Consider the following 9675-nt stretch of genomic DNA (forward strand, 5'->3'; position numbering starts at 1 on the left):
CTATAATGTATTAGTGTCTAGCATAAGGTGTAGTAGGGTTCTTGGGGAAGTAGGAATATAATTGATGGTCAGGCAGATTGGAGGGACGATTTGAGTATTTTAAACAGCAACTATAAAAAAGCACATTTAGCTCCTCAACATTAAGGGTCAAATGTGCTTTTAAACATTCCCAGTTTAAAATACTCAGTAATATAAGAGTAGTTAGCTAAATATCATGGACGGTCATCAGCTATTCCGAAAGGGTGTGTATGAATTGGCAATTGTTTCCTTACCTTTCTCTGCTGATGTTTAGACACCCAGTTTCACCTTTGTTGCCATGGCAATAACATTCGCTCATGATGGTTGTTGTTTCCTCTCGCATTCATATGCCATGCGCAAGAGGAATCAAGTAGCAGATGAGCCAGAGGACTTGGCTTGTATTAGATCTTTTCAGGATGTTTGCGACCTTCGCAGTTTTGATTGTTTTCGTTACCTTCATGGTCACCTTCTGTCAATCAGGTATGTAGTTTGTAGCTTTATAGAAACTAGAAATAAGTTACTTGAACATTTTGCCACCAAAGTTGTTGCTGTTGTTGCACCAATACAAGGCTAATAAAGTAAATACTTAAAAATAGATAATATTTTTTATCGTGTAAGAGTCCTGTGGTAGGAATCGTTTATTCATTAGGAAAAGTATGTAATGCCCTACATGGTTAGAAGAGGCTACATAGCCGTGCATATTATATTAAATGGTTTAAGTAGCTCAGTGCTGTCAAAAATGTGTAGGACAGCAAATCTGAAAAAATATTGATTAATCTTTAGTAAAGAGTTCGGATTGCGCATCTTGTAGTGTGATTTTAGATTTCTTAGTTGTTTCAATGATAGGCATGTTTATTTGCCTTCTTTTAATTTCAGCTTGTTTTAAAAAGAACCTAAAATGCGCCTGTAAATAATTTTTACATTGCTTCTGTTTGTATTAAATCGATTTCTAACAAAGTAGTCATTTTGACATTTGTTCTTATAGATGCCTAAATTGTGCAACTACTAACTAAAAATGCAGATTTTTACGATTCAATGCATTTATGAGATCAAGTAACCTGCTGTAATAGTCTTTGTAGACAGATTTGTTAGAAAAACTGCAATGTTTGTTGTCATGAATCCAAACAACAGAAGAGCATCTATGGTGTTATTGACCAGATTTTTTTAAGAGCTAACTTTGTGTATTTCATACGGTAATTCAATTTACCAGTAGTCATCATTTTCTCTTCTAGATAGTCCTAACATCATATGCAGCGATGAAAGGGATAAATCGTTTGTCAATGTCTATTCTGGTGTTATTTCCGACGAAGAAAAAAAAGAGGAAAGGGACTGTAAGATGCGACTAACGGTGCCAGGAACAGTGAGAGTCGAAATCTATGTCAACTCTTTACACTTCTCTTCTAGAGATTGTACAGAGGAGTATTTTACCATTAGAGATCCTTTTGGAAGCATAGTTCCCAACACAACCCTGTGTGCCGGCACTCCAGCTGGAACGGTAGTTGTCTACTATTTTTCTGCATCTGCTCAAACTGGTTCACATGTTACTTTTCATCTCAAAATGGACAAAGATGGTGACTTTCCTCGAGATCTTCAGAGCTACATTGATCTCTCATTTAGCAGTAAGTGTGGCAGATGAGTATCTTTAGTCGAGAAGTTTTAATTGATTTTTAAAAACATAATTTTGATTCTAGTAAGGGGCGTTTTTCCAATTATCTGCACTGTAACATACAGTGTACTTAAAATATGTTCAAGTCTCAAGAGATGCAAAATATCAAATCTTTTGTTAGGAAATCTTAAAAGGTGATAACACTATTTGCATTACCTGTACTGCTTTCACAGTTCGCCTCATCATCATAGCTTGATGTTTGCTAACCAAAAGCTCCGCATCTTGTTGTTAATTAAAGATTGAATACTAACCTTTCTAAAATCTGAAAAATAATGGACCCATAATCAATAAAATATTTAGTATTGCAAAATCTGCAAATTGTAGGGTGACACAAAGTCTTCAGCCACTGCCTATCCCACTGCAGTCATAAGCAAGCCCATAGACGTATTTTCGTCTAAAGATGACTGGAGAATGTTGTGGAAAATTAATTATTTTTCCAATTTACATAAATTATCGATTAAGTTATTGCTAATAGCCGTGTTTATTTATGCCGTTCAGGGCATTAAACCCAGTTGAGTACCAGCTCAATTAAGTATGATCTACCCTACGTATTACACAATCACAAATGCATACTCAATATCGGTGTATCAGTTGGATCAAATTATTCTGCTGACCAAAGAAATTTCCTACTGGCGAAGATAAGAAGAATGCACGGGAAGAACAGGAAAACTTTGTTCTCTGTGAATTCTTTTGCGAAGAGTGAATCAATTTTCTTATGCTTTTGATGCAACACTGGAGATGAGATGTCGCCATGGAGGGTATTTATATTTTAGTTACAGATGCGTCAGCGTATACTCAAGTCGTAACAACTGCTGCAAGTGCTGCTGCTAATGGGGTTGCTGTTACACAAGGTCAGTATATACCAGCAACTCTTTGCAGAATTTGCATTTGGAGGGTTTGTCGGTCATCTTACCCGGGACAAATTCAACAAGTTGCTGTCAATGCATTAAGTTTTAGTGTATATGTTTGTCTGTTGAAATTGCACAATTGATTCCAAATATGGCAGGATTAAGATGTGCAATCACACCTTTACATGTAGAGGTTAGTCATTCCGATGTCTACTTCACATATTTAAGTCATTGTTTGTTTAAAAAAATGTTTCCATAATAGTATACAACACAGTAATTTGTTTAATTCATTCTATAACCTAAAACGCCACTTTTTAAATATAAACACTGCAGATAATTACCCATTACAACAACTGCATTACATAAAACTTTTTTCAAAAATGAAAAGTAAAAAAATTAATGAAGTAATAATCAAGAAAAAATGATTCATTTTTTGTTGAAAAAATCTCTTCGGGTGTGGAGACACATATCTGCTTAAATGTTATATCATATGTTGAAATACTCACACACTGTTGTGATTTGCAACTAGGAGTTTAACTGTACAATAATCATAATAAATGTAAGTTATATAAATTACATGTTCCCAGCTTAATCAGATATAAGCAGTTTGTTTGAGTTGCGCAGTGCATCATGTTTCTCCTATTCAGCAGGTTCTTCAGGAACAAGTACAACTAACAAGTTCCTGCCGGCAGCCATTATCACCCCTAAACCGACACTCGCTGGTTACACCACTCCTACTATAATATCATCATCTTGGGCACCTGAGAACCCTGCTAGAGGTGCTGTAACTCCCACCGATGAACCAATCCGTACAAGCAGAGCGACTACCACAGCTCCTGATTTAAATAGAGGAGGCTCAATTGACGATGATGGATGGAGAATGGACAGCAAAATTCTTGGCATTTCTATCGGGCTTGTGTCGACTGTACTCGTCGTTGTATTGGTTGTGGTTATAGTACTTCTTGTGCGCCCAAGTAGGTAAGTTGCTTACGGGGGCCAAGACTACTGTTATAAATAAGATATGAATAACTATGGATAACAACTTATAAAATAGTTCTATAGGTAGCATTTGGTGTGACGTGTGTTCGGCGTTGAACAACCTTGAAATTTGCAAAACTTATTTTTATTTATTCAAATAGCATGGAATGCATGTGGCTAAAACCTGTTTTGTTTTAACACGCTAGCAAAGCCTGTGCTCCTTGAATAGCAATAGAAATCATAAAAAGCAGCATGTTTTTGTAAAAAGGAAATGCAGTTCCAGGCTGATTAACATCGTTTACAAATTTTTCTGTTTGACATCACAATGTTTGCAGACCTTTTATAAACTGAACTTCTTAATCTGATGGTAGTTTGGAGCAGTGCGCAAGATTTAAAGCAGAAAGCATATTCGCCAGCTCATTGGCCATTTAAAAACCATTTTAGCTTACAAGCATAGGGTGGTTATTAAGATTAGGGAGTGTCTAATGGCCTCCCTTTTATGGTTTCATCCACTAACAAGACGTCTTGTATCCATAGACAATTAGGGCGGACAGGTGGAGCAGGTTTGTAACCAATGACACTTTGTTGCTGGTGCTCTATGATTTGAATGTCTGGCAACTGATTAGCATAACATTGTACTTGTTACAGCCAGAAGCCTTGCCGCTCCAACAGCTCTTGTAGCAATGCAGAGAGAGCTAGTGGTATCAGTCCCAAGGAAATTAACGTACACGCTATCTGTAAGTGTGGTTATCCTCCCATCAGTCCTAAGAAAGATACATGTTGACATCTCTCTGAGCAAAGTCAGTTGCTCTTATTATAAATTTAGAATGACCACCAGCTAAAAAACTGTTGCTAGCTGATGGGTTTATAGCTTAAGTACCAGAATAGGTATTTTTGGAGGTGAAAGTAAAAGTATTGAGCTATGTAGAGATAGTAGAGTCGTTAAAACAAAGAGTGGTAAATAATATACATTTAGGTAGCTTTCGTGGTATTTGAGCAGTTTGAAAAAGAGGCTTATCCAGACTTTTATTAAAAATGTTTTAAATCTCTCAGCTGTGAATCTGTAGCGCAGAAAAAGGGTTAACAGTACTAAAACTGCATAATGAGATGAAGTGCAGTATTAACTCTCTGTTTAAATTGTGTCAGATAATGTTTTTAAACCTTTCAGCTGCCTTCTATACTATCCTTATCGAGTATGTTGATTGGGGTAGCGGGACTCTTCGTTATAATCGCTCTATAACTTCCAACAATCTACATTTTTACGCAAAATCAAATCAAAATGAAAAACAGATTGTCCTTCAAAAATGAAGGTAAAAAAGCATTTGATGCTTGCTTAGAGAAAGGACGAAAATGTTAGTTGTTTATAGGATATATCTAAACAACTAGCATGGACTATCATCTTATTAGGGTAGTGGTTTTTATCGTTTCAGCTCGTCGGGTCCAGAGAGCTGTACCTGACCCACACGCGGACTATAGCTCCTTGTTCAGACATTCAGTTCCGGCGAGGTCTGGTCCTGTTTACTACTCAGAGATCGCCGAAGGAAATGGACATCGCGCTACCATTGCTACGGGCTTCAAACATCCAGCCACAAACATTTCTCAGACCATTAACGGCAGGCGTCAGACCGAACGACTTCTAGAGGCTGACCTTCTGAACAGCAACAACTACCATCGACTCGAGTCGCTAGCCGAAGGTCTGGCTTCACGCAGAGGTCAGTTAACGGGAATGTCAGTGAACTTCGGGGGTGGCAGCGCAAGGATAAATAAGCTATCATTTGACAGCAGAACGGGAGAAGACTACGCTGACTTATCACATGTCAAATACACTGATACCCCCTATTCGCAAGACTGTCAGCAAGAGAAAGAGCGTAAGGGCAGTAGAATAGAGAATAATAACGTAGTTGGCAGCAATGAAGATCAGTTTGGCTATGTCGTTGTGTTACCTGCTCTTCTAAGCGAAGGTAAGGGTGTCCAAGTTTTTTCTTCCAAGCATGATCTTATCTAAAATGTTAGATCAGCAGAATTGTTAGTAAACAAAATATGACAAGAGACGACAATCATCTCAGTTTAGTTTAAACAGATACACTAAACTGTGTGTAGCTAAAAATGTCAATCAATGTTTTCAAGCTTTACCATGTCTCCCATCTTATTATTATAACTTTTCTCATCTCAATATTAACTTTTCCTGCTGTCAATAAACATTCAGCAGTGAAAAAATATGCTAGAATTTTTTATAAAAAGCTGAAACCTTAAGTTCGCCAACGATAGCAATAATTTATAAAATCATTGTTGCACCAATTGACCTAAGGAGGGATGTCTGCTTCAAGGCCACTCGGCAATGAGGCAATTTATTGCAGATCCATTTTAAAACATATTTTATTTTGTTTGTCAAAACAATAAGTTATCACTGTAACAACTTTGTGTTTTTAGTGAGATGGTGCACCAGAGCTTGTGTTTTGAGTGAGTTGATACACCAGCGTTAGTGTTTGGTGAGAGGTGATACACCAGAGCTTGTGTTTGGTGAAAAGTGATACACCAGAGCTTGTGTTTGGTGAGAGGTGATACACCAGAGCTTGTGTTTGGTGAGAGGTGATACACCATAGCTTGTGTTTGGTGAGAGGTGATACACCAGAGCTTGTGTTTGGTGATTTGTTGATGTAAAGAAGTAGCTTATTCTTTTGAGTTTCCTTATAGAAACTGAGGACAAATCACCAGATCATCATCTAAGCAAGCCAGTAGAGGAGTCTGATGTCTGTGGCTGTACAGACTCACAAACTTCTTGCGAGTAGTTTAGTTGTTTCTCATATCTACACGAATATCTTTAAAACTTTATTTCAACTACTGAAATCTATAAGAGGGGAGTTTTGTGCTCACTCTGTTTTCACACAATACATGATGTTATCTCTTTCCATTCACGTAAATTCGATTTTTATTTGATTTTTACTTTTATTGCTGTAGGTAATAGTTTGCAAAACTACTTTCTACCTACACCATATTTTAATTTAATTCAACTGTTTTTGTATTTTTTTCATAAGTCCACCTGTTTTGGTCTATTATATTTGACACATGACTGTTTCCTGTACGTCACTCATTATACCTCTGACTGGGTGTACCTGATTGATTATCCCTGAACTCTTTGCTCCCTCCAGTCAATGAATATTAATTACTATTTCATGACTAGCAACATAGCAGCGAGTCGGGCCTTACCCAGACCAGATCCAGGGTCCACTGGATAAACTTGTCACAAGGCCGATGATGAATTCATCATATGAGCTACTGCTCCATTGTTTTGTTATTGTGAAATCAGAGCGTTTTCTAAAATATATAAGCGTGTTTACGTCATACTATTTTACTTCTGATAGGTTTTTGACATAATATTGTAGTGCACGAGCACACTTTGTGGAATGTCTGGATAAATATGGGCTTTTAAACAAAAATGGTCAACTCATAAACGAAATCATGGAGAACCATTCATTAAGCCCCTCTAGCAATAATGCATACAAACAATAGCTACTATTATGGTAGATGTCTGCCGAGATTGGCGTAAAGTTGGGGGCGGGGTTAATGTTACCCGCTATTATTTGAACTCTTCAAATCTGTCTGTGAGGTTTATCAGTTTAGATTAACAGCAATGTTGCTCAGTACTAGTGAACTCGTATCTCTCTCTTGCAATCGGTTGTTTCGACACTGACTGTCTCATAGCTTAAGCTTTATCACTGACCTCTGTCCAGCTCTGTCTTCCAAACTACCAAACTCATAAAGGATAGATCTAATCAACTTCATTGAGTGAGCAGTTGTCAGTCCTTGTACAAAAGAAGGGAAATAACTCTATCAATGATTGGTAATCAGTAATCAATCAGTCATGTTTATATGTATTATTATCATACACATGGTAGCTGTGATGACTAATGACAAACGTAATTCATGGCTGACATGTCATTTCAGAGTAGTGATAACTCCAAACATGCACTTAGATACTGGCAAGACTAAACATCAGTTTTGCCAGTATCCAATACCATTGCTTTTGCAGCTTTCTTAATTGATCTTTAATATAACCTTTGACCTTTGCTCAAAAGAAGGCTTATCTACTAGTTATTGGTCAACTGAGGTGATCATCAGAAGACATAAGACAACTTATTAGGCTTACAGACAACCTACAACGTGCAGGAAGAAGATTTTTGTTTAATGCAGTGAGTTTACAGCTTTTGAGTCCAAGTTTGATTTTGAGTCATGTCTCAGATCAGTTCGGACTGATCTGAAATAAAAACATCATGGACATTTATCTAAGTAAATCTAGTGCAAGTTCTTGAGGAAAAATGAGGGCATATTTCTGGAGAAACTGAGCTCCATTCATCAAGGAGAGGTCATTATCTAATTATCAAAGCAAGAGCATATAAAACAGCAAAACATAGCTCGCAAAACATATACATATAGCAATGTTTAAGCTTTCATATGATTTTAAGAACTTTCTATTGACCCAGTTTTGGCAACGTAGCTACAGTATTAGCAGAAAAGTCATCAGCTAGCAAGAGAAGAAGACCTTTCAACTACCGGATGAGAATTGTTTGGCTCTTCAACTTGTTAAGCAAGCAATTGCTATTACAAACTTTGCTGTTATGATATACTTATTATATTAGATTATGTGATGTTGTATTGCGTTGCATCGCATTGTAAGCTATATCGTACTATATTATGTGGTGATATAAAACTCTATATTATATTACTTTGTATTGTATTGTATCATATGGTCTTGTATTATATTATTTTGAAATACAGGCATCCAGAATAGTACCTTTGTCGCCATAAACTAAACACATTTCAATGTTTTTAGTTTAGCTAACTTACATTAACCAAGGTCAGTGTAAGGTCAAACAACATAAGGTCAGCAGCATATGTTGAACTAGTGAGGCTGATTATTTCTTGTAATTTTGTGTTGGATTGTACCTAGTTGTGTTGCAGTGTTTTAGATTTAGACATCACGCTCTCTCGTTTTAAGTTCTTTAAAGTTTTTTTAATTGGTTAGCATTGTGATTCAGGAATTTTAGCTGGAATATTGCGCTGGTATTTCACAAGACAGACTCCTAGATATGAACTACTGTATCGTTTTTCTCGAGTCGAAGGATGCTTCAAGAAACTGCCAAAAGAACAATTTGAATGCAATACCGTTGTATTCGGCAATTATAAATAAACTTGCTGAATGAAAAATGAGCCGAGCTGTGGGCCCCTACAAAAGAGTACCAAAAGGGAAAATTAATCATTTTTATACTTTTTCCGTATGACAATCATAAATCAAGCAGTGCATCAAGGTGTGGTAAGCCTTCGGCGCAACAGAAAAGCTAATAAATGTGAACCAACACAGGTTGAACAGCTTAATGCCGTTGCTGTGAACTATTTGTTCCATGAAGTGGTTTATAATGTATTACTTTTGCTATATTGAAAGTGACCACAAATTCATTTGGTATAGCAAGCTGTAGCTTCCGTTTGCTCATGAACTTTCAGTACTCTCCAACTGGGCCCCTATAGTTATACACATTTGGTAACTACTTGTATATGTCATGGTGATTGGATGGAGAGCATCGAGTCCTGTTTGAAAATATGTGTGGAGTTTGACATTTTGTATGGATAAGCTAGAGTCAGCAAACCTCTACAGTTGTCTTCTTACAGTAAGGGATGTATCTAAAGCATTTACCAAATATACTTTTATATCATATTATATATATTATATTATAATTTATTATATTATGTTATATAGTATAGTGTATTATATATGTTATTATATATTATCTTATTCCATGTAATATTATTGTACTTGTAAAATTGTCTTGTTAGTATTCTGCTGAACCATTTTGTTGCAGTTAACGTTGAACAAGAAGCTGTAATTAAAATATAATTTTATATGGTGCGAGTTCACACTTTATCGTTGGAAGAAACTAATTGTGCATATTTGTTATTCAACGAGTCTTCCTTTCACAAAGACCTTATTTCCAGCTGCTGGTTTCCTGGAAAGAAAGGTGAAGGTGTCATTATCTTCAAAGAGGCAATATAATATTTATGTTCTCCTGAACTAAGTGATTCAGTGCTGTTGGTTTAAGGGAAAGAAATATTTAGGAAGCTTTTTTTAGGTTTAGTGGATATTTGAGGTTGAGAAAACAGAAGACCCTGAAA

The 9675-nt window shown here is 36.4% G+C and overlaps 1 protein-coding gene across 2 annotated transcripts; it reads left to right on the plus strand.

Moving 5' to 3' along the window:
* Positions 1-378: 378 nt before the first annotated feature.
* Positions 379-6854, plus strand: LOC137387555 (uncharacterized). Of its 2 annotated transcripts, none has more exons than XM_068074012.1 (7): positions 379-498; positions 1251-1637; positions 2458-2535; positions 3180-3510; positions 4159-4247; positions 4941-5471; positions 6205-6854. In XM_068074012.1, exons 1-7 carry the CDS (start codon positions 396-398, stop codon positions 6297-6299), a joined length of 1614 nt encoding a protein of 537 aa, XP_067930113.1. In that variant the 5' UTR covers positions 379-395; the 3' UTR covers positions 6300-6854. The 2 variants fall into 2 exon arrangements, with proteins under 2 accessions (XP_067930113.1, XP_067930114.1); XM_068074013.1 differs by having other exon boundaries at positions 3183-3510.
* Positions 6855-9675: the final 2821 nt, after the last annotated feature.

This window comes from Watersipora subatra, chromosome 2 (assembly GCF_963576615.1).
Source record: "Watersipora subatra chromosome 2, tzWatSuba1.1, whole genome shotgun sequence".
In the NCBI taxonomy this organism is placed as follows: Eukaryota; Metazoa; Bryozoa; class Gymnolaemata; order Cheilostomatida; family Watersiporidae; genus Watersipora; species Watersipora subatra.

Coding starts and splice junctions, on each gene's coding strand:
- LOC137387555 (XM_068074012.1), top strand. CDS start 396: ATGAGCCAGAGGACTTGGCTTGTATTAGATCTTTTCAGGATGTTTGCG. Junction 2,536..3,179: donor TGGGGTTGCTGTTACACAAG/GTCAGTATATAC, acceptor TCTCCTATTCAG/CAGGTTCTTCAGGAACAAGT. Junction 5,472..6,204: donor ACCTGCTCTTCTAAGCGAAG/GTAAGGGTGTCC, acceptor GTTTCCTTATAG/AAACTGAGGACAAATCACCA.